The sequence below is a fragment of the Protopterus annectens genome, chromosome 12.part0, assembly GCF_019279795.1.
Source record: "Protopterus annectens isolate FY-2018-M chromosome 12.part0, PAN1.0, whole genome shotgun sequence".
Classification (NCBI taxonomy): domain Eukaryota; kingdom Metazoa; phylum Chordata; order Ceratodontiformes; family Protopteridae; genus Protopterus; species Protopterus annectens.
Window position 1 is genome coordinate 1,146,102,306 of NC_056746.1, and position 24,196 is coordinate 1,146,126,501.

The 24,196-nt window shown below is 40.3% G+C and overlaps 1 protein-coding gene across 1 annotated transcript in view; it reads left to right on the forward strand.

Annotated features, from left to right (window-relative positions):
* The window catches only part of LOC122817035 (ER degradation-enhancing alpha-mannosidase-like protein 2), a 516,571-nt gene extending 500,716 nt beyond the window's left edge, over positions 1–15,855 (forward strand). The window contains exon 11 of the mRNA XM_044090167.1: positions 15,299–15,855. Within this exon, the coding sequence (XP_043946102.1) occupies positions 15,299–15,784 (486 nt within the window). The 3' untranslated portion in view covers positions 15,785–15,855. The remainder of the gene's footprint in view (positions 1–15,298) is intronic.
* Positions 15,856–24,196: the final 8,341 nt, after the last annotated feature.

Sequence of the window (24,196 nt, forward strand, 5' to 3'; positions counted from 1 at the left end):
AGTTTTTGGGGGCTGAATATTGCCGCCGATGCACCGACGCCCGCTTCCTCCAAGAAGCGCAAGGATAAAACAGTGAAGCCTAGGGTTGATGAACCGGCAGTCCCGGACGTCGGTTCTTTAGAAGGCTCAGTGGAGCGGAGGTTTTGCCAGGAGTTTCCATGGAGTCCCAGGCAGAAACTATACTATTACAGGATGTGCCTTCTCAGGAGGTAGGCCAGGCTGAGGGGCTTCTCAGGTGACTATTCTTCCCTCTCTTCCCAAGGTAGTTAGAGCCTCTCCTTCTGTTGCCAAATCTTCTTTGAGAGGTAGGCCTAGTTCAGCTTCAGTGGGGGCTTCTCCTAGCATTTCGGGTTCTGTACCTAAGAAACATATGCTTAAAATGGCAGAAGATTTGATTACTATGATTAGGGTTCTATGCCCGCCTGATAAGAGGCCTAGGGTGGAACCGAGTTTGATAGTTCTGAACAGTGTTCAGAGGCTTCAGAATCTTCTGTGGAAGATATGCAGGAGTATCCTACTTATTCTGATTCTGATGTGGATGACTCCACTCCTACAGCTTCTCCGCCTGAGGATTTCTCATTTTCAGAGACTCTGCATTCCATGAGGGAGCACTTTAAATGGGAAGGCCAGGATTACTCTGATTCCAGGAAAAGGCTTAGGGAATTTTGTTTTACCCCAGCATAGGGCCTTAGCTATTCCTCCTGTGTTGAATGTGGTGGAAGATGTTTTTGCAGAGGCTTCCCTGAACCCTGACTCTTTGCCCCCTGCTCCTGTTAAGCCTGATAGGTATTATAGGGTGCCCGAAGCTCATAAATATTTGTTTAAGAGTCCTAGGGCGGACCCAGAAACTATTTCTCAGGGCCTAAGGGTGTAAAGGCTTCTGTGGTTAAAAATCCTGTTCCCACTGATAAAGAGGCAAGGGCTTTGGATAGGTGGGGAAAGAAAGTGTATACTTCTTCCACTCTAGCCATGAGAGCATTGAATTGTCAGTTTCACATGCTAAAATATCAGAATTATCTGCTTTCACAATTGAAATCTAAGGTGGATGCTTTGGCGGAAGGTATTGAGTGTAAAGAGTTGCTGGATTTGGTTCACGTGTCTGAACAAGTGGGTAAGCATTCCTTGCAATGTGGTTTTGATGCTGTACAGGCCTCCTCGAGGGTGGCTGCTACCAGTTCTGTTCTTCGCAGGCATGCCTGGTTGAAGGATCAGAATTTAGCTGAGCATGTTAAGACAAGGATTTTGGATGCTCCTTTACAGTCTGATGTGTTGTTTGGAACGCCTGTGGAAGCAGTTTTAAAGAAGATGGAGGACAAAGCTAAGTCTATGCAAACTGTTAAAGATTTTTTGCAGGTGCAGCCACCAAAGTTTAGTAGAAATTGGCCTGCTAAGGGGTGGACATATCCTGCTTATGATTCCCAGTCTAGGGGTAGGTCTAGACGTGGTAGGGGCAGGGCTCAAGGTTCTTTTAGGCCTAGAACAGGGAGTTCACTTGCTCAGACTTCTGGTGAGGGCAGGGGTCAGTCGTTTCGTAAACAGACCCAATGACCTGTCCTTTCAGCTGCCAGCAGATTCACGTTTGGCAGCTCCTTTGGGAGGAAGACTGTCTCTTTTCAAAGAAAATTGGGATTTAATTACTCAAGACAAATGGGTGTTGGATATCATTCACCACGGTTACAGATTTTATTTCCATACAATGCCCCTTTCAAAGGCATGCCAGACGTTCCTTCTCCACAAAGAAAAGAGGCTCACAAGCAAGTTTCTCAGTTACTTCACATAGGGGCCATTCAGCCAGTCCCTGTATCAGAAAGGGGCCTAGGATTTTATTCTCGCCTGTTCCTTGTACCAAAGAAGGGGAACACGTGGAGACCAATTTTGGATTTATCTCTCCTCAACACGTTTTGGACATTCCCAAGTTCAAGATGTTGACGTTACAACAGCTTTTACCTCTGCTGGGCAAAGATCACTGGATGGTAACTTTAGATCTCAAGGAAGCTTACCTTCATGTGCCTATAAGGCTAAGTTGCAGGAAGTATCTGCGGTTTCGAGCTGGAAATTCTCATTATCAGTTCTCTGCATTGCCCTTTGGCTTATCTACTGCGCCCAGAGTATTCACAAAGGTTCTGGCTCCAGTGATAGCTTACTTCAGGCTTCAAGGAATTCAAATCTATCCTTACTTGGACGACTGCCTGATTCTGGCTCAAGAAAAGGAAGACCTTCTACAGCATCTGGAATATGTTATAGCAGTGCTAAGATGCCTAGGGTATTCTGTGAATGAAATAAAGTCCAGTCTAGTACCCTCTCAAGACATGTGCTTTCTGGGTGTGAGACTGAATACAGCAGCCCAGATGGCCTTTTAACCCCGGACAAACAAAAGAGTCTGTCACTTTACTTCCATCAACTATCTCATCAGTCCGTGCTGACTGCAAGGACAGTCCTTCAAGCATTAGGGTTCATGGCATCTTGTATTCTGGTGCTTCCCAATGCCAAACTGCATATGAGGAAGCTACAATGGTATCTCAAAATGTATGGACACAGCACTGCCAGGATTTGGACACTGTCATTCAAATAATACCTTGCCTTCAAAAGAATTCTTGTGGTGGGCTCAGGAATGTCACCTAAACAAGGGACTCTCTGTGACCCGCCAGAGGCAAGTCAGATCTTAACGACAGATGCCTCGGACATTGCTTGGGGAGCTCATCTAAATGGAAAATGGATACAAGACAAGTGGCCTGCCAGACTACAGCATCTACATATCAACATGAAAGAGATGTTAGCAGTCCAGTTTGCATTAATGGCTTTCAAGGAGTTACTTCTTCCAGGGCAGGTGTTGATTCTAACAGACAACACAACTGTCATGTGGTACATCAACAAGCAAGGGGGAACGCATTCTTATCCTCTATGCAGGCAAGCAATGATTTTATGGGAGACTGCGCTAAGCCTGCAACTAACTCTTCAGGCAAGGTTTCTGCCAGGAGCACAGAACTCCTTAGCAGATGTGTTAAGCAGACAAATCATGGATCCCCACGAGTGGAAACTGGATCTTCATGTATTTCAGAAACTGACAGTGTCATGGGGAACTCCAGACATAGATCTGTTCGCTTCTCCACTAAAACCACCAGCTGCCAAAGTATTGCACAAAGGGGTTTCATCACACAGCTTGGAAAGTGGATGCTCTGTCTTTCAGTTGGAAATACCTTCATGTGTATGCATTTCCACCTCTGCCTCTTCTTCCAAAGGTACTATTAAAGGTCAGACAAGACAGGCCAAGGATGATTTTGATAGCTCCAGATTGGCCTCGCAACACTGGTACCCACTACTACGGAGTCTGGTAAAGAAGCCTCCATGGCCTTTACCTCTGATTCCTCATTTGTTATCTCAGAAGGACGGTCATCTGCTCAATGTCAAGCTTCACTCTCTTCATCTAACAGCCTGGCATATTCTGTGTTGAAACACAGCAGGTCTCAACTTCCTCAACAAGTTTTAAATGTGATTATGGAAGCTAGAAGACCTAGTACAAGGAAAGTGTACGCAGAAAAATGGAAGAGATTTTTATTTTGGAGTACAGCAAAGAATTTGGAGATTTCTGAGCCTGATTTGAGTGTGGCTCTTCAATATCTTACTGAATTATTGGACAAAGGTTTGTCCTTCTCTTCCATTAAAATTCATGCTGCAGCAATTTCAGCTCACTATGATTGTGACCCACCTTTGTTTTTGCATCCTTTGTTCAAGCAGTTTCTTAGAGGGGCAAAGAATATAAGACCCCACGAGAGCTCCTACACCTGCTTGGGATCTCAATTTTGTGTTGGAAAACTTACTCTACAACCTTTTGAGCCTGCAGCTACTGCTGAATTGAAATACTTGTCATGGAAGACTGCTTTTCTGTTGGCTATTACTTCTGCAAGAAGGGTGTCTGAGTTGCAGGCCCTTATGGCAGTAGAGCCCTTTTGATTTTCCATAAGGATAGGGTATCATTACGTACTAATCCTTCTTTTATGCCTAAGGTGGTTTCTAGTGTGGCTTTAAACCAAACTATTCATTTGCCTACTTTTTGCAGACCCTCAAAATAAAGGGGAAAAGATTTTGCACACTTTAGATGTACACAGGCAATTGCGTTATTATTTAAGCAGGACTAAGGATTTTAGGCAGTCTCAGCAGTTGTTTGTTTCTTTTGCTTTGAGTTCACAGGGCAAGCCTGTGTCAAAACAAACTATTTCTAGGTGGATTGGCTTTTGCATTGCATTTGGTTATTCCCATCATGGCAAGGGGATTCCAGCTGGGATTAGGCCTCATTCCACTAGGGCTCCTGCCACTGCAACAGCATTTCTCAGGGTGGCAACTAAGGATATTTTGGAAGCAGCTACTTGGAGTTCAGTGCATACTTTCTCCAAGCATTATCACCTTCCTATCTACTCTAAGTCTAGGGCTGGTTTTGCCACAGCTGTTTTGCAAGGCATGTTGTCAGCTCCTACTACTTTATGATTTGCCAGCCTCCTTACCTCTGCTTTGGGATTCTACCCAATAGTCAGGACTGCAGCAATGGAAGACTAAGAACATAGTACAGTTTTGTACCTACCATAAATGTAGATGTTCGAGGATTCCATTGCTGCAGTCCAATCCCTCCCTCCTTCCCTCTGTATTTAGGGGTGGTTGTGTAGGTGAGTTTACATGCTTATATTTTTGTATATATTGTTGTATATATTGTACATGTTTTTGGTGCAGGTTTTTGGGACTTGTCTTTTAGGGTCTTCTGACATCTGGGGCAAGAAAAGACTGAGGATATGGCGTCGGTCATGCGCATTAGTACCCTGACGTACTGACGTCAGTCTAATGCGCCCTGACCGACGTCAGCCTTATACTCTGGTATTCGGGCCGACTGGACGCGGACTATACCCAATAGTCAGGACTGCAGCAATGGAATCCTCGAACATCTACATTTATGGTAGGTACAAAACTGTACTTTGTGGCACAAGAAATCTCGGGGTCCTTTTCATGATGCACGTGGCGAGTTCACTCCCAGAGGCAAAGGGGGTAACTCTTCTGGAAGACGTCCCTACCGAGGCAGAGGGGGCCCACGTAACCAGGGACCCAGAGACTCATTCTCTGGACAGGCTTATCAGCGATTCTGAAGAACGGCCTGATTGCTTTCCTCTGGAAGCAGTTGGGGGACATTTCTCTCTGCACCACGCAGAAGATAATAACCAGAGGTTACCACATCCCATTCAATTGTAACCCAAAGCCACCAAGCCAAATTCCCGACATTCCACCCAGTCAAAGGAAAAAAGCAGCCCTAGAAATAAAAAGGCTGTGTCAAAAAGGAGTCATCTAAGCAGTCCCTCCAGACCAGTGTGGATCCGGATTTTACTCGAGATCCATTTTGGTGCCAAGAAAGACTGGGGACTGGAGACTGATTTTGGATCTCAGCAATTTAAACAAGTTTGTCACAAAAATGAAATTCCACATAGTCATGATTCAGTCCATTCCCCCTTTTTTGGGGTGAGGCGATTGGTTGTGCTCAGTGGACCTTTATGATGCGTATTACCACATCAAAATGGACAAGTGCTCTAGAAGGCTACTTCGCTTTCAGTTGGGAGCCAGTCACTACCAGTTCCGTGCTTTGCCCTTCGGACTTTCTATAGCCCCCAGAGTATTCACTGCATGGCAGTATTCACAGCTCACTTGCAACTGCAAGGATTCCAAGTATTTCCATATTTAGACGATTGGCTGCTCACCGCCCCCACCAAGCATCTGCTGGTAACGGCCCTAAAATACACCCTCTCTCTAGCGAACCTTCTGGGAAAATCCATAAATTGGGAGAAATTCAACCTGATGCCGACCTAATCCATAGAGATCATAGGAGCAGTATTCAACACCCACTCCTGTTTGATCTCTCTTCCAGAACACAGATTACAAAGACTAAGGCTTCAACTCTGGGTGATACTCTGTCAAAACAAAATGCCAGCATGAGAGATCCTTCAGCTCCTAGGTTCTATGGCAGCTCCTGTACCATTGGTACCTCTTGCAAAACTTCACATGAGACTCCCCCAGTGGCTTCTACTATCTCAGTGGTACCCAAATCATCTTCCTTTGTCCTTCCAGATTTGAATAACAAATCATTTAAACAGGACCTAATGTGGTATATGAGGCCAGAGACAGACCTTTGGAGCCGCCCCTTCCATTCTCCTCAGCCCAGAGCCACTGTGACCATGGATACTTCCCTGATGAGGGGTGGCATTGTCGGGGAATGACAGTCCAAGGCACATTGTCTACAATGCAGGCCAAACTGCATATCATTGTCCTAGAACTGAGGGCAATGCTTCTAGCGTTGCAAGCATTACAGTCTGTCCTTCTTTCTGGGACAGTTGACATTCAATCGGACAACGTCAGGAGTCTGGTATATCAACAAAAAGGAGGAACCAAGTCCTACCCCTTATGTCGAGAGACCATGAGAATTTGGCAGTGGGTCGATGGCTTCCAACCGCTTTCTGGTAGCAACGCATATTCTTGGGGATGCCAATGTAATTGCAGACAAGCTCGGCAGATGTATTCTCCTGCCTCACGAGTGGTCCCTCAATCCATCCATAGCGGCAAAAATTTTCAACTGTTGGGGCCAGCCTTGCTGCGACCTATTCGCCTCCCCGTCCAACCACAAATGCAGCAACTACTTTGCCCTAATTCCCTCGCAGGGGGAGTCCCCGAGGGATGCTGTAATCCATGATTAGCCCATGGGACTTCTGTATGTTTATCCCCCCATTCCTCTGACTCCCCATTTCTTGAAGAAAGCTCTTCAGTTGAAAAGCAAAGTGATTGTCATAGCCCCCTACTGGCCTCAACAAGTATGGTTCCCCTTTCTTCGGCTTTGCCTATTATGTCGACCGTGGATGCTGGATCCAATTCCAGATCTGATTTCTCACCCCCAAGAGTTGAGCCTACTGAACTTAACCAGTCTCAAGCTGACAGCTTAGTTTCTCCACTTTCGCTGATCACCAGGCAGAACATTCTTTCCTCCCCAATACGTGATATTATTCTGGCCTCTCACAAACCATCCACCAGGAAACTTTATCTGGATAAATGGAAGAGATTTTCAATTTGGTCTAAGGAGAGAAACTAGATTTGTACACAGCCCCAGTTACTGCAATACTGGATTACTTGTCAGATTTGTTTGCATACGGCGCTGCAGCTTCCACTATACGAGTCCACCTAGCTGCCATTTCAAACTTTCATAATGGTTTTGGGAATTCTGCTTTGATCTCACATCATCTGTGTAAAATCTTTCTGAAAGCAGTCTCTCACATTAGACCCCCTATCAGACAACGTATAGAACCATGGAACCTTACACTAGCCCTACAATCTGTGACGCAACCACCCTTTGAACCTGCAGCAACTTGTGACGTCAAATTTCTATCATGGAAATCTCTTTTTCTGGTGACCATCACATCAGCTAGGTGAATTTCAGAACTCCACGCTCTATGCATAAAATGTCCCTATTGATTTTCCACAAGGACAGAGTATCACTCCCGACACATCCTTCCTTTCTCCCTAAAGTGATTTTGGACTTCTCCATATTGACCTACCAGTTTTTTTCCCGAATTTTTCAAATAAAGGGGAATACTGTCTACATTCGTTAGACATACACAGACAGTTGAGATTCTATTTGGATAGGAAAAATCCAATGCGCAAATCTGACCAGCTATGTGTTTCCTTTTCGGGTCCTAAAATGGGCAAGTCAGTTTCTAAGGCAATCCTTTCTAAATGGCTCGGCGACTGTATACTCTTCATCTACCATCATGAAAAAGAACCAGTTCCACAGAAAATCAAAGCTCACTCCACTAGATCTATAGCTACTTCTGTGGCATTTCACTCTAGAGCTTCTTTGGACGATATCTGTGCAGCAGCTACATGGGCTACTCCTCTTACCTTTATCACTCATTACAAATTGGATCTGGTCTCCAGGGGAAGAGCTTCATTTGGCTCAATGATGCTCAGGAATATTCTTCCATAAGGCCGCCCAAGTGACACAAGGTAGCTGGGGACTGTGTCCTATCATTGATGAATGAAATGAAGATTAACAACATCAGATAAAGAAGTTGTCTTACCATAATGTTCCATCTGTGTTGTTGATCTTCATCCATTCGTCACGTCCCACCTTCCTACCCCCCCTAAGGCTCCTGGGGGATACTTTGGGTCCAAGTCCTGAAATCGGGTACTTCCGCAGAAACTGCCTCTGCTTTACTAATAATGAGCAAACTTGATCTGAGGTAACAGGGAGAAGGGTACTAAGGGTAAAAGCTTAGCTCAAGAGTTTTTGGCCGGCACGAGCTTAGTATAAGGGCAGCTCGGTTCCGAGGACAGAACCAACAACCCAACAGTGATGAATGGATGAAAATCAACAACACAGATGGAACATTATGGTAAGACATAACTTCTTTTTCCCTGCTCTCCCTTTTCCATCAGCTGGGGATTACAGTGAACCCAGCCACGTCCTACTTAGATCCAATTCAGCATCTGGTGTTTGTAGGCACTCTGTTAGATACCACTGTAGAAATTGCAGCTCTTTCTCTCCACTGTGTAACTCTGATATGTTCTCACGTCCAGGTTCTGCTAGAGCAAACTCGCCCTCTGGCTTCACATGTCCTCAGAGCCCTAGGGTCCATAGCAGCTGCCATTTATTTGGTTCCAATGGTAAGGTACTACATGAGAGTGCTACAGTGGACCTTTGCAGTTCAGTGGTCAACGTTGCATCACCCCCTATCGTTCATTCGTCTCATGCCCATATGTCATACTCATCTTTTGTGGGGGATTCACTCTCCAGATCTCTTAGCGGGAAGGTCACCCCCCCTAGTTCCCAAGGCCACGGTCACCATGGATGCTTCTCTCCTAGGGTGGGGAGGATTTCCAGGGAAAGACGGTCCAAGGGAAGTGGTCCCTCTCAGAGACCAAACTGCACATCAACGTTCTGGAGATGAGAGCAGTCCTGTTATCGTTGCAAGCCTTTCAGGATTGCTTCCCTCGAGGAACAATTGCAGTTCTTTTGAACAATATGGCAGTTGTTTGGTACATAAACAAGCAAGGGGGCACATGTTATCTGCTTTTTTGCAAGGCCATGAGGGTTTGGGAATGTGCGATGTCCACAAGGCTTTTTCTTATTGCAATGCACATTCCTGGATCATCCAGTGTTTTGGAAGACAAATTGAGCAGGGCTATTCTGACCCCTCACGACTGGTCCCTGAATCCAGTGGTGGTGCAGCAGATTTTCTGTCGGTGGGGCCATCCAAGCTGCAATCTCTTTGCATCTCCCCTCAACCACAAATGCAGCAATTTCTTTGGGTTGATCCACTCGCACACTATTGGCCTCCGGGTCTCCTTTACACCTTTCCTTCATCTACCATCATGAAAAAGAACCAAAGTACTTTAGAAAGCCATACTCCTAAAGACGCAATTGATCCTCATTGCCCCCTTCTGGCCCCAGCAGGTTTGGTTCCCCCTTCCAAGGGGCCCAGGGAAGTAAATAGTGTGGGAAGAAATAGCCAGGGAATTGTTATGGCTAGGCTTGTATAGGCCCTAGGGTCGATAACCTAGTGCCAACCTATAAACTAATGTACCCAACTATCTTTAAAATATTTTTACCTGGCGAAACAAAATATTTTTTGATTAAGTGCATGCTAAGGAAGAAATACAAACGTTTGTCCAAAAAGTGAACTGTGAAATGGAAGGAGATTCTGCTTCTTGTTTATCTGGTAATAAAGACCACAGAGGGACTGTGCCAGTGAAATCATTTCCAGTGTTTCAATGGCAATGCTTGAGAGAGGGGAAAAAAGCACAAGAGTTGACTAGAAGAATCGAGAGTACATTGAAAACGAAGCAGAGACAGGGTTTGGGAGATGGAGATGAACAGGAATAGAACAAGGAAATCTGGAAATATTGGACTTTCTTGGACTTTGTTAAATTTGTAGGGACTCTAAAGCATATGCTCTACTTCATGTCCTTAAAGTTTGAAGAATAAAATCAGTAACTTAGAAATTGACAAATGTGGGATTACAAAGCAATAAGTTTATTTGTGAAACATGACAGAACAATAAAAATTGAAAATACTGTACATGTATGGATTTTGTTAAACTTATAGGGGACACTAAAACATATGCCCTACTTCATGTAATTAATGTTCGGAAAAACGTAGGAAGAGGAGGGAGAAAATGAACTGTAAGTAAACAGAATTTTCCTTAAAATACTATTTAAATAGTGCATGATTTTCTTTGCATGTTATAGAGTAAAATTTTTAGTTACTTTTAAGTGTAATGGGGATACTAATGTAAATAGGTGCTCCTGTTTTTTTCTTCTTTCTTCTCTCTTACCCGTTGGTTAGTTTTAAGAAATGTAGGCACTGCAATATATAAATAACAATCTGGTTACAAGAGCATGACAAAAGAAAACTTGGTGTTCTTTTTCTCATTCCTATGTAGGGAATTACTGGATTAAGGGCATTAGCTTAATCTAGTAACAAATTTTAAGAGAAGGCTTTTTTCTAGTAAACAGTTTTGTGTCCAGTTCTCATGTCTGTAGCAATCTGATAAAAAGACATGGCTTGGAGAAATTTTTTTTTTGAAAGTTTTCAAATGTTTTTCCAGCTGAGAGAGAGCTGTAAAGATTAAACAAACCCAGACAGCAGTTAATAGAACCACAGGCTGTACTATGCATCTTAGCATGGATTACCTTTCTTTTAGGTTAGTTAAAGTCTTTGTGTGGCTCTCAGTTTGGAACATTTGTTGCTGTTAGGAGGGTAAACCTTCAATATATCAAGATGTACATAGTTTTGTACATTATTATTAAGCTAACATGTTTTAGGGAGGTAGTGTGTGTGTGTGTGTGTGTGTGTGTGTGTGTGTGTGTGTGTGTGTGTATTTTTGTTTAAGGGTTTTCAATAAAGGAAAAAGTTCTGTAAGATGTGACATACACTCAAATGGAGATGACAAGAAACAACTGTATAAAAGATTAACCTGCCAACAGTACATGCCTGTAACACAAAAGCTGGAACTAGACATTTAACAAAAAACTGTTATACACAAAAGATGGGAACAATAATTTCTCAAGAATGTGATGCTTTCTTTATTGTCTTTAAATGTTAATGGTCTCACAGATAAATACAAAAAAGAAAGAGTAATGAACTATATTTAAAATGTATAGTGCAAATAGCTGTGCTACAAGAGACAGACTTGCAAAGAACTGAACATGCGAATTTGATAAAGAAAGGTTTTCAGGATGGTTATTCAGTGGAATACCTGGAGCAAAGGAAGAGAAGAGAACTTGTATTAAATGCAAGAGGAGCTTGAATAGTGATAGAAGAGGGAAAAAAAGATGATGATAATAGTATATTTGTAGTTCTTAGGGGCTACTGGCAAAGGAGGAGGATTACACTGGCTGTAATGGAACTTAGGAAAATTCTGAGAGAAATAATTAGCTTTCTGCAAGTAATTTTACTTACAGGTGGGAACAGGAATTTGATTTGCAATAGTGAAGATGTGTCTGGGGAGCCCTGAAGGGAAAATATAACAAAGGAGGGGTAGATGTTTTAAAAAGATTTATGACCATATTTGGTATGGGACATGTGAATTCACTCCTGAGTGTTCGGAGGGAATTTACTTATTCCCCAAGATACAAAAACTGAGCTAGACTAGACAGAATTTACATTTCACAGGAACATGTGCATTTAATTCAAGGTCTTGATACACACCCAATAATTATTTCAGATCATGCTCCAATAATAACTAAAATAAAAACACAGGGTAATGAAATAAAAATGAGACACTGGTGCTTTCCCCACCTATCTGTTGAAAAGAGAAGAATTTAAGGAATGGGTAGAGGAAATTATTCAGGAGTTATTAAAGAAGTTAGAATATTTCTTCTGAAAATACAGCTAGGGAGTGGGATAAAATTAAAGAAGAGTTGAAAAATAGGGTGGAAATAATAGGATATATGGTTAAGAAGTAACAAGAATTATTTAGAGGGACTGACAAATGTTTTAAAGTATTACAAAATAAAGGGAATTTCACAGAACAAGAGGAGGAGCAACTGCAGAATGCTAAACAGAAAATAAGGGATTACCTCAATAATATTCATGAGTTTAGAAAGACTGCTGTTAAGCAACTGTTTTTTGATAATAACTCTAGAGCATAAAAACTTTTAGGACAACGACTCAGGCAACAGAAAGTAGAACGGGCTGTTGTCAGGCTCTGGGAGCCTGTAACAAGGAAGATAACAAGGGATCTTGTAGAAGTATTAAAATATTTCAGAAATTCTATGAAAATCTGTATAAAGCAGAGAAATATGGAAGGTACAAATAGAAATGTTTATGGAAAAATTAAATATGCCAAGGTTAGACATAGAAGAGCCTCAATTACTAACAGGATAGGAGGACATGAAATAAAAATGGTGATGTATAACCAATCTACACGAAAGTCCCCAGAATAGATGGTATTCCTGTAGAAGTTTGGAAGCTAGGAGAGAAAAAACTGATAAAGATCTGGAATGTTTTGTTTAACCATATTTTAAGAGGAGGACAAGTACCAACATCCTGGAAGAAAGCGGTGGTACCTGTAATACCTAAAGAGGGTAAAGATCCATCAGAATCAGCTTCATACAGGCCCATTTCAATACGAAACCAAGATTATAAAGTGTGTATCCCATATAATGGCTAAAAGAATGGTAAAGGTGATGCCAGAATTGATAGCTATGGATGAATGTGGTTTTGTGGAGAGGAGGCAAACATTTGACAACATTAACAGAGCATTAGAATGTAAGAAAATACCACTGTTGTTGGTGGGTCTTGATGCAGAGAAAGCATTTGACAGAGTATGCTGGGACTTTATGAGCAGAACAATGGAAGCATTTGCATTTCCTGATAAAATTATAAGGTTGATTAGGAGGATAGATGAGGGATCGGAGGCAAAAATTAAAGTGGGTGGGGTCCTCATTTATAATATCTACTTCAACAGAGGAACCAGGCAGGAGTGTCCTGTCTCCCCTTTGTTATTTGCATTATATTTAGAACCACTGGCAAAGAAAATAAGGGACTCAGAAATTCAAGGATATAATTAGTATGGTAGTCAATAAAAGCTGGCTGTATTTGAAGATGATATTATTGGGATATGATCATTAAATCGAATTAGAATAAGTTTTTCAGTCTGTAAACCAAAGCGTAATGTCGAAATGCACAACCTCGCATGTTCAGAATGCTGCTCCAAAATTACGAAAGATTTTTTTATGTAGATGTCGAACTCTGTGTATGGCAATGCTGAAAACAACTAACAGTTTTTATTTTTTCATACAATGCATTCCTCCCAGTACCACAACACCTTTGCATGAAACTAAACATAACTCTAGAGGGGCAGATGTAAATCAAACTCCTATACGACATATCATGGTTGTGTGTTAACCAATTATGACTTTGAACTGTGTATTTGTGTGATGACACCAAAGTTTTTAATTCATTCTGAAGAAGTCTGTGTACAAGAAAAACAAACACGCTAAATAAATTATTTTATTTGAACTATTGTGGCTGTCTTGGAGTTGGTTCACTCATTTCTGCTGAAATCAATCAGAGGAGGTTATAAAGGATTGGGAAGAGATGTTGGATAAGCAATTCACTAAGAAACAATGGGAGATATATGTGCGTTTCCCAAATATGCAACAAAGTCTAGAAGATTTAGGATCTTTGCGTGGAAGTGTTTACATTGATATTTTTATACAAAATTAGACTCCAGAGAATTTTTCCTCAGGTGGACTGTAAATGTTGGAAGTGTGAAGGGAAAGAAAGAGTTAACTGGGAACATATTTTCTGGGAGTATAATGAGTTGTCAGACTTTAAAGATTCCCTGCAGACTGCTCTGTCAGAGATGCTGGGTGAGCAAATTGGTGTAACTGAGGAATTTTTTTTTTTGTGTTATGATACAGAATCAGAATTCCCTAGACACAGTAATGCCTTGCTGAGCCTAATTATGATACCTGCCAAAAAAAAAAAAAACAGTTACTAGAAATTGGAAATCAGTGTTTAAACCAACTTTACTAGAAAAAGCGAAGATACTAACAGAGTTAAAACAATTGGAATATTTAGAAAAGGGTAGCAGAAAATTACATAGGAAAAAAATGGGAATTGTGGTATCAATACACACAGAGGAAGAATAAGGTGTAAAAGAAGGCAGGATTTGAATGAGCTGTGTAATGGTTGACAATGACTGGATATGTTATAAATGATGTATAATGTTTGTAGCTACAGTTGTGTTGGCATGGTTTGTAATTTATAATGTTTGCAACTGAGACTATGGCCTGTATGGTTTAATTTCATTTATATAAATGTAAGATTGCCTGTGTCGTACATAATTTAATAAAGATGTTTCTTGTTAAAAAAAAAAAAAAAAAGGGCAGAAGACTGTCCAGTAATCTTGTTACCTTTAAGAAGTACACTGTTTAATTTCTACTGCATCCTGTAATGGAGCTTAATACAAAAGTGGAGAATCTAGACAGGAGCTACCAGGAACTTTCAACTTCAGATGTAAAAATGGCTACTCGTAGCCTTCAGCACAAGGAGAACTATTAGAAAATGATACACTTGCATTAAGGGCAACACTGACATTAACTTGGTGATTCATTTTTTAGTTTCCATCCTGTGTTCATGGCAGAAGTAATATAATCTTCCACCACCAAAATAGGAAATGAGTGATGGCCTGCAAGGATGAGTAGCAGAACCTCTCAAGACTGTTATGAAACATAATTGTGTTGAAATGAAATGCTGTATCAACATAAAGGATGACCATATGATCCAGATGGTGATATGCATGGCTCTGAGGATTTGCAAGGCTGTGTGGACATTGCTGTTGAACCCTGCAGATGCCCAGATGTAGTCAGTTAATTGCAGCAATATTGCTTGTTGGCTAGACAGTGCATTGAAGTTTGTGATTAAATACACAGCTTGCGCCCACCTAAATTAATATTTGCAGATGATAGTAGCCTGCTTGTGGGCAGAGCTGTGTCCGGAAGTAATTAAAACCCTTGATTTGTCATGAAACAATCTCTGTACCACCACCACCACTAACCCATGGCTTATTTTAGCTTAACCCATTATGCACTGGAATATTTATAAGGGAAAAGATGGAGTCGTGTGTGTTATATGGATCCCAGTGTAGTATAGATATTAGATCATTAAACTTGACAAGTAGACACCATGAGAAGTTGTTTGGGAGTGAATTCTAACTTGCATTCCTATATCTCTGTCTGACTGCTAATAAATCTCTCTTAATTATTTCAGATTAAGGACCTGAGAGACCACAGACTGGATAATCGCATGGAATCATTTTTTCTTGCTGAAACTGTAAAATACTTGTATCTCCTTTTTGACCCAGACAACTTCTTGCATAATGATGGTTCAGCCTTTGACACTGTTAGCACACCTTATGGAGAATGCGTCATTGATGCAGGTGGCTATATCTTTAACACAGAAGCCCATCCTTTAGACCCGGCTGCCCTGCACTGCTGCAGCCAACACCGCAGTGAGCGCTGGGAGGTAGAAGACCTAATACAACAGTTTTATTCCTCACGTACTGGCATGAACAAGCCAACTACCACAAAAGAAAAAAATGTGCAGACAATGAAACAAAAGAAGGAAGATCAAGACATTAGTGCCACATTTCAGAAGCACAGAAACAAGAGATCTCCTGCACCCCTGAGCTGCCCAGCTCAGTCATTTACTGCTAGACTTGCAATAATGGGTCAAGTATTCTTAGATAATAGATAGTATTCTGTTAAATTAATATGACTGTATTTGATTTTCTGTTGTAATAAATTTAAATTTTCTTTTAATTATCAGTTGTGTACAGGTCTGTATTTCATTTTAAGTATGTGTGTGTGTGTGTGTGTGTGTGTGTGTGTGTGTGTGTGTGTGTGTGTGTGTGTGTGTGTGTGTGTTTGGTACAGTTCTTGAGGATTTATGTAAAACAGCCAAATTTTCTGTTTTAGATCTTGTACGTGGCTTACAATCTTACAATTTAGGCTACAGTTTGTGTCTTCAGTCATTTGAGTTTTTTTTTTTTTACTTCAGACGTATGTGCACTTACATTACTACATTTTACAGCGGATACACGTTTACATTTAATGCTTATCTGTGTTGATTTCCACATGTAGATTTCATCCCTTCATGTCAGGCTTCCACTCCATCAGAGAATGAAACATTTCAGAGTCCTGGCATGGAGAGATGACCTATGTTCAGAAGTGGTAATGAAGCATACATGTATGCTTAATACTGGCTTGATGGTGCTTTGTTTTGCTCTTGCAAAGTCAGCAGCTTCTCCACAGGAAAATATCGGTTAGCTTTTTCCTTATGGTGAAAGTTTTGGCTTCTTTTGGAAGGTGGAAAGAATTCTGGTAAAGAATAGAAAGATTGTCTGTCTGCACTGTACAGAATGAGTGAAAGTGTATATGGTAGCATGACAGATTTACAAGCCTTGTACTTGTCATAAAGAATGCTGACACCAAACAAATTCCATGGGTTATCAGTGTGAATGAAGCCGTATTTAATAGCTCTCCTATATTTGTGAATTATTGCTATTTCCATTATTTGAAAATGTGAATGGTGTGTAGATTTGCAGCTCATGTCAAGATCCATTACACCAGGTGCCTTTCTCTTCACAGTACTGTCAAAGGGAGGTGGCTGTCACCCTGTGCCAGGACATGTTAAATGAGAGAGCTGATAGTGGATCCACAGTGGGTAATAAAAGGGCATGCGGAAGTAAGGCTGATGGTGATTATAAACTTTGGTCACAGGGGGGACTCTTGAACCAAATATGTTTACAGTACACTAAGCATGCTGATTATGTTCTGAAACTGACAACAACATAAGCTTGTTATGCACTTCTGTAACTTTCGGCGAAGTGCATAACAATTTTTGCTTTGCATTGTTGTAAGCTGTTTTAGTCTTGTGCTTTTACACACACACACACACACACACACACACACACACACACACACACACACACACACACAAAACGGCACTCTGTAGAACAGTGTTGTAAAGCTTTAACACCTTTAAAAGTTGTAATACACTTTGCTACGCTACATAGGGAAAAATGCGGCAAAGTGAACTGTCTAGCAGCTTTTAAAGGTGTGGGTCAGTCAAAGTACACTTAATTCTGGCCACTGTCTCTGTTGTTATGCTAAATGTCTTATAACTTTAAAAGCTGTAAAACAGTTTACCCTGCTACATTTTTCTTTCTCGTAACTTATAGTGCATTAGAGCAGCTAAGTCTCCATCTGCTACAAAACATTATGATTGTTTCTCTAATCATAACCCACTAATTATGTGTTTGAGAAATGGATGTCAGGCGCTGCCTTGCAGGCTTCACTGCTGAAAAAAAAAATCATAACAGCTTTTTAATGAAATAGGTAATAGTTGGGTTTTGATAAACAACCCAGTCATAATCCCCCGTATAATCCATACTTGCCCACTTGTCCTGGTCCTTAGCCCCCAGCCACTAACAGCCAAATAAGTTTTACTGTCCACTGATGAGCACTTAGCAGACTTTCTTTTTTTGTCTCTTCTATGACTGAATCAGAAATGCAAGCAAATGTAAGAGCAGTGTTGAGTACACTTTATAGTTAGTACATTTGAAAAAAAAAAAAAAAGTTTTCTTCTTAGCCCTACTTAGCAGCAGCTTGCCAAATGCCGTGAGTTATAATGAGGGATTTTAAGGGGCACATTGCACACGACAAGCCATGGTCACAAAACTTTCTTTTTAGGGTGTCCTTTTCTCTCTCAGTGAAGGACAGTCCTCCAAGCACCAAAAAATTTCCTGTGGTCATACGCACCTGTTTCTTTGTAGTCCTGGTACCTCACGGCTTGAGTTTTGCTTTTCTCTTCCGGAATGAAGGCAGAGCATTGTCTTCACCTTCAGCATCTCCAGGTTGACTATTTTTTTTCCTTTCTGCCCTTGCAGTCTGTTGATCAGCCTTTTCCCAGCCAAGTCACCCATTCTTTTCCCATCACTTGGAAGAGGGTCAACCTGGGGATTACAAGCTTTAGACAGCCATCAGGGAGTTTTCGAGATTTTTATGCATTGCCTTCTATCCACATGTTCCCTGTGAAGCATCAAGGAGGAAATGTAAAATGAGCTGCAACAAAGGGTACCTGTCACTTATGCAAGGAACATGTCATCTCTGACAGCCCTGATTCTCCCCCTTTAAGAATGAATGGTGGCCTCCCCAGTCTTTACCAGGGAAATCACACCATTTTATGTGCCAAGTGTGGGCAACTCCCAACCTCCCCCAGAGGTTTGTGTTTGTTTGCTTTTAAAAAGTTTAGTATGTTTCCCCTTCCAAACAATTTTGGGGGTGCAAATAGATGCCAGCAGCACAAAGGCTTATGTTTAACCCCTCTTGTTGGCATCTTGTACATTTGTGATACCATGGTAGGATCAAAGGATATGCTTTAGTAGTGCCAGTGGTTCAACAGGTAGCACACTCACCTTTGGTGCTGGAAGACCAGAACTCTGTGGGTTCTATTTGCATTCCAGATGACTGGATTGCTGATACTGCCAAGGAAAGTATTGCACTCCTGGGTGTGTGTTGCCCTTTGGATGAGACATTAAACTGAAGTCTCATCTTGTGTTGGTAGTAGTGCAGGTGGATATAAAAGGTCCAGTGGCACCTATCCACAAAGAGTAGGCGTCCTTTATTTAACACAGCATAAAAACGTTATTTGCTTATTTATATATTTACAAAATATACTTATTTCCAAGCACTTATATACATATTTATATTGTTTACTACTTATCATTTTTCTTATACCATCCTCATTGTTATTCTTCATAACTGAACCCCACTCCTCCTTTCACAGTCATAATCTAATTTTTTGTAATATATCAGCCAAAATCCATTTCCCATTAAACAAAATTTCATTCATCTTTCAATCCAAATAACCCATATTACATAAAATTTTTATATACCCCTCACATATTCTTCTTGTAATATTCATATATAATCATATTTATATCTGTACTGTTTGTCATTAATATTCTCAATTTTCTTCACACATTTTCCAGAGTTTCACCACTCTTTTACATTAAAAAAACATGCTCTGTTGTCTTTTCACACAAAATAAATACACTCTTTCAACTTTCTTTTTATGTTGCATATTCCCTTTTACTTGTAACTTATCAGTCTCTATAGGAAATCCCAACATTCTACTGTCTTGGTACACCACTTTTTTCGTACTTGGCTTTAATCACTTCTACTGGTAATTTTTCCCATGGATTTACATAATATTTTTTTCATCACATTATTGATAATTTAGAGAAATGTAAAAGAATGTGGTATTAATATTTATTTTCCATGTCAATATTTTTTTTCTTGATAATTTTTAGTGTCTTCATTTACGTATTCTTTTTCTCATTTTCTTATGTCATCTCCCGGAACTTTGTACTTTAAACATTCTCACTGTTAATTTTGCATACTCCTCCTTTACCCACTTTAATATTCTACACCCTAACCGGGAAAAGCCGAAAGACACAAACAAGTTTAAAGAAGCAGAATAAACAACTGGATTTAGTAACCCAAATCCCCCTTCATCTTCAGTCATATACAACATATGTCTGTTCACTAAGTTTAATTGTGAACACTGTATGAAAGAAAATACCAGGTGCACAATTTCCTTTTCATGTTTTCTGGGATCGTATAAACATTTGACATAAGTGCTATTTTCCCCATTAATACAGAATTCACCAGGTAAACCATTTATCTTGAAGGCTAATGTATGCATTATCCACAGAAGATATATTTCTTTCATCAGACCATCCCATTGCATCATTACATCATCATTTTCCCAAATTTTTATCGATAGTAAAGACACTTCATTCATTGAAAAATACACACCGCTCGTTTTCATCACCTCACCTAAACCCTTACTTGTATCTTTATTCATGGACATTTTCATTTCTTTTAATATCCATTTAAACAAACCAATACTCTTCCGTCATCCATATTTTGTTAGCAACTACAACTGTATCATCTGCATATATCAGAATTACTGGAATCACCACATATCTAACATCTTTCATTTTATATGCTGCTTTTCTCACCGTTGCATTCATTACCAATAAAAACAATATTCCACTCATGGGACATCCTTATTATACCTTACTCCGTCTATATTTATTTACTCAGCCACCCATTCATTATCACTCTCACTCTATTATTTTTATATGCTGACATACACACACCCCTAATTCTATTGTTTATGCTATACTTCATAACATCCCACAAAGTGTCATGTGCTTTCACCTATCATAAGTTTCACATCCTCCCTTTTTCTTCCAGTAATAATCACAGTTTCTTTCATAACCAATATCAGTTCTTGATATCCCTTCCCTATTTACACCATATATAATTTCTTCCATAATATCCTTCATCCTTTCTTCTAATCTCCTTTGGATTATCCTAATAACATTCTTACCTATGAACCTATAATCTGTGTTATTTTGTGTGATGGGTCTCCAATTTTTTATTCTTGTTATCTTTCTTCCATTTAAATTTTAATGTGTCACTACCTAACTGTTCATAAACAAACCCTTCATTCAACCATTCATTCAGTACATTTACAAAATACTCTGTCTGCCAATCCTTTCATTTTTTTGTACATTCCATATCCTATAATGTTTGGGCCTGATACTGTGTCAACATTTACTTTCCTAAGTACTTTATCCAATTCTCTAATAGTAATTTCTTGTTTACATTTTTTTCTTACCTCTTTCTGAATTTTTTCACTTTCTGTTCTCTATTTTCTTTTCTTTTTACTCTTGTACATATTTTCACATGCTATCCTATGATGCTTATAATTTGCTATTATGTCATTTCCCTCATTATATTAATATCCTCCTTTACCATTCTACCCAAATATAGAGATATCTCCTCCCTTCTCCCTTGCAAATATCTCTGCCCAAACAGTGAGGCCTTATTTTTCTCAATTTATTTTATATACTTCTTTTTCTATAGCATAATACTCTCAATAAATTATTACATTTCTATTAATGTTCCCATACTTCACTTTCTCTTCCTCATCCTGCCACAGGAAAAAAAAACGCATTTTATACTTTTTTTAAATTCAATCCACCATTCACACCAGTTTTATAGAAATCCGTCTTGGTTATATGATCCTTCCATAACTGTAAAGCTTCCTACTCTTCAATTTCAACCCATAATTTCTTATTTATTCTTTTTATTCCCTTTCCTGTTTTAATATACTCCTTTTTTTCCATCGCTTCCATCCGTATTGCTAAATGGTTTGAAAAACTAGTCACAACTGTATGACCATCTGCTACCCCCAACCTCCTTCTTATTTCGGCTTTTCCCGGTTAGGGGTCGCCACAGTGGATCACATGTCCGCTCATGATTGGCAGTGGATTTTTACGGTGTCAAGTTGCCAGCCCGGCGCCCAACCTTCCACAGAAGGCACACACACACACACACACACACACACACACACACACACACACACACACACACACATATGCACTCACACCTAGGGCCAAGTCAGAGTGTCCAATCCACCTACAGCATGTCTTTGGGATGTGGGAGAAAACCGGAGCACCTGGAGGAAACCCACGCGACCACAGGGAGGACATGCAGACTCCGCACAGAAGGCACCCCAGCCAAGGATCGAACCAGGGAACCTCTTGTTGTGAGGCGACAACGCTAACCGCTGCACAACCCCCAACCCTTCCAGTAATAAAGAATTATCAATTTCAGATCCAAGTGCCCCCTTTCTATAAGTCAATTGACTTTTGTGCCACACAGCTAATTTATCACATTTTATTACTTCCTGCATTTTTCTGTCTTTTCTTTTCACATTCCCCTTAAATCACAATTAACGTCCCATGCAATTATAATTTACGTGTTAACCACCACATAGTCTAATTTTTGCTTTTTCCTTGTTAGTTATATGTGCATATAATGCTTTGATTCTACGAACATGTTTTCTCTACCTCATTTTCACAACAGTTAATCTTCCCATCCTTACCAACACTGCATCTAGTATTTTCACAGTTTTTTATACAACACAGCCAGTCCAAATCAGTGTTCACTTCTACATATCATATTATATTTCCACCCCACAATTTTTTTGTTTGCAGTCTTTCTTCATTGTCAGGAATTTTTCATCCTGTAACAGAATAATATCCATGTCTCATTTATCACACCATTCTAGTATCTCTATTCTTCTTACACTGTTAATACTGTTCATATTTACTGAAAGTACTCTAAAATATTTTTGCTTTTGTTTTTTAAGTTTAGCAAAAATATTTTTAAATTTAAACTTTTGTATTTTACTCTTTTCTCTATTGAATATTTTCCTTGGTTTATGTACAAATAATCTTGATTATCAGAATCGGATACTTACTGGCTAGAACTTAAAAAAATATTAGTATCAATTCCTTCTCTTGACCTGTCTTCCTACATGCAATTTCTCTCTCTCTCCTCGATTTTCCCTCAGTTTTTTTCTTCTACAGTTTCTTCATCTAGTTCACCCTTTCTCCCAGTCTCTTGTTATCCGTCCTCATGTATGTTTTTTAACCTTTCCCCTTCTTTTTCATTATTTACCATTTGCTCTTAACAATGCATCCAAAAGTGACCTTTTTTTTTTTTTTAACACAACCTGCATTCAGGGGAACACCTTCTTGCTGTATGTCCTTTCTTCCCACGCTGGTTACATTGTACAGAGTCACAGTCATTAATGAACTCATTAACCCTGAGTACCATCTCATAGCGCCTCTGCGCTTACATCTGAGCACATTATGAGAGGTTAGTAATTTCATGATGTTACCCCCGAGTCCCTTCCACGAGTGCAAATTAATTCCCAGTCTTATTTCATCCTTACTGAAAAATTTCCAGTTTTCTTTTTCTTTTTGGATTTGATTTTGTGACTGAGAACTGGTTAACTGCCTCACAGCTATTTTTTTTTCGGATACAGACTTTATTTCCTCTAGTAATTTTTCAGGCTTTTCTAGTTTCTCTGGACCTCAAGGATGTTTATCTTCATATCACTGTTCACCCCCTTTCCAGGAAGTTTTTATGTTTCTCTGTTGCTTCCTGGCATTTTCACTTCTCTGCTTTGTCCTGTGGCCTCTCTACTGCCCCAAGCATATTCACCAAATGCCTCGCTCCTGTGATTGCTTTTTTGCAGCCTAAGGGGGTTACAGGTCTTTCCCTACCTAAACAACCTGTGTTTTTCAGGTCTCCTCTCCAGAGATTCTACTGCAGCATCTTCACTTTACTATTTCTTTCCTGCAAAGCCTGGAGTTCACTATAAATTTCCAAAAGTCCTTCCTGATTCCTTCACAGGACCATGTGTTTCTGGGATGCAGGATCCAGACTGTTCTACTGCTGCAATCCCTGCCTCCTCCCTAGGCCTCAACTCCCATTGCCTTCTTTCAGTCCCTTCTTCATCTGGCCTCAGTTACAGCCAGGAAATTTCTGAGAGCTCTGGGTTTCATGGCCTCCACCATTCCTATACTACATCTAGCCAAACTTCACATGAGAAAGGTTCAGTGGTTTCTAAACTCAGTTTGGCTTCAGCACTCTCATCTTCTAAATTTCTTAGTCCCTCTTCTTCCATGCCTCAAGTAGGAATTTCAGTGGTGGATTCAGTAGTTGTCACTCAATCCAGGACTTCCTTTTCAACCTCCACTCCCCTCTCTAGAGCTGTTCACAAACACTTCAGATATGTGATGGGGGGCTGCTTCTTTATGCCTTCCCTCCCCTTCCTCTCATTCCAAAAGTCCTGTTCAAGATCAAGCAGAATGCTCCAAAAAATCTTGTTGATGACTTCCTTTTGGCTCAGACTGCATTGGTTCCCTCTTTTTCTGTATTTAGCAAAGGGTAATCATCACAAGTTACCTCAGAGGGTGAACCTACTCACACAAGACAAGGGATCTCTCATCCATCCCCACCTGTCCATTCATCAACTGATACTGAGTGTGATAGGATTTTGAATCTATATAGACACCTTTTTTCTGAGGACATGCTTAGGGTCCTGCAGGAGGCCAGGAAACCTACTTAGAGTAAATCCTTCTTATCCAAATGGAAGAGGTTTTCTGTTTGGTGTCTGTCTCTTAACCTGAATCTACTTTTAGTGGATGTTCCTTTGGTTTTCTCTTATCTGTGT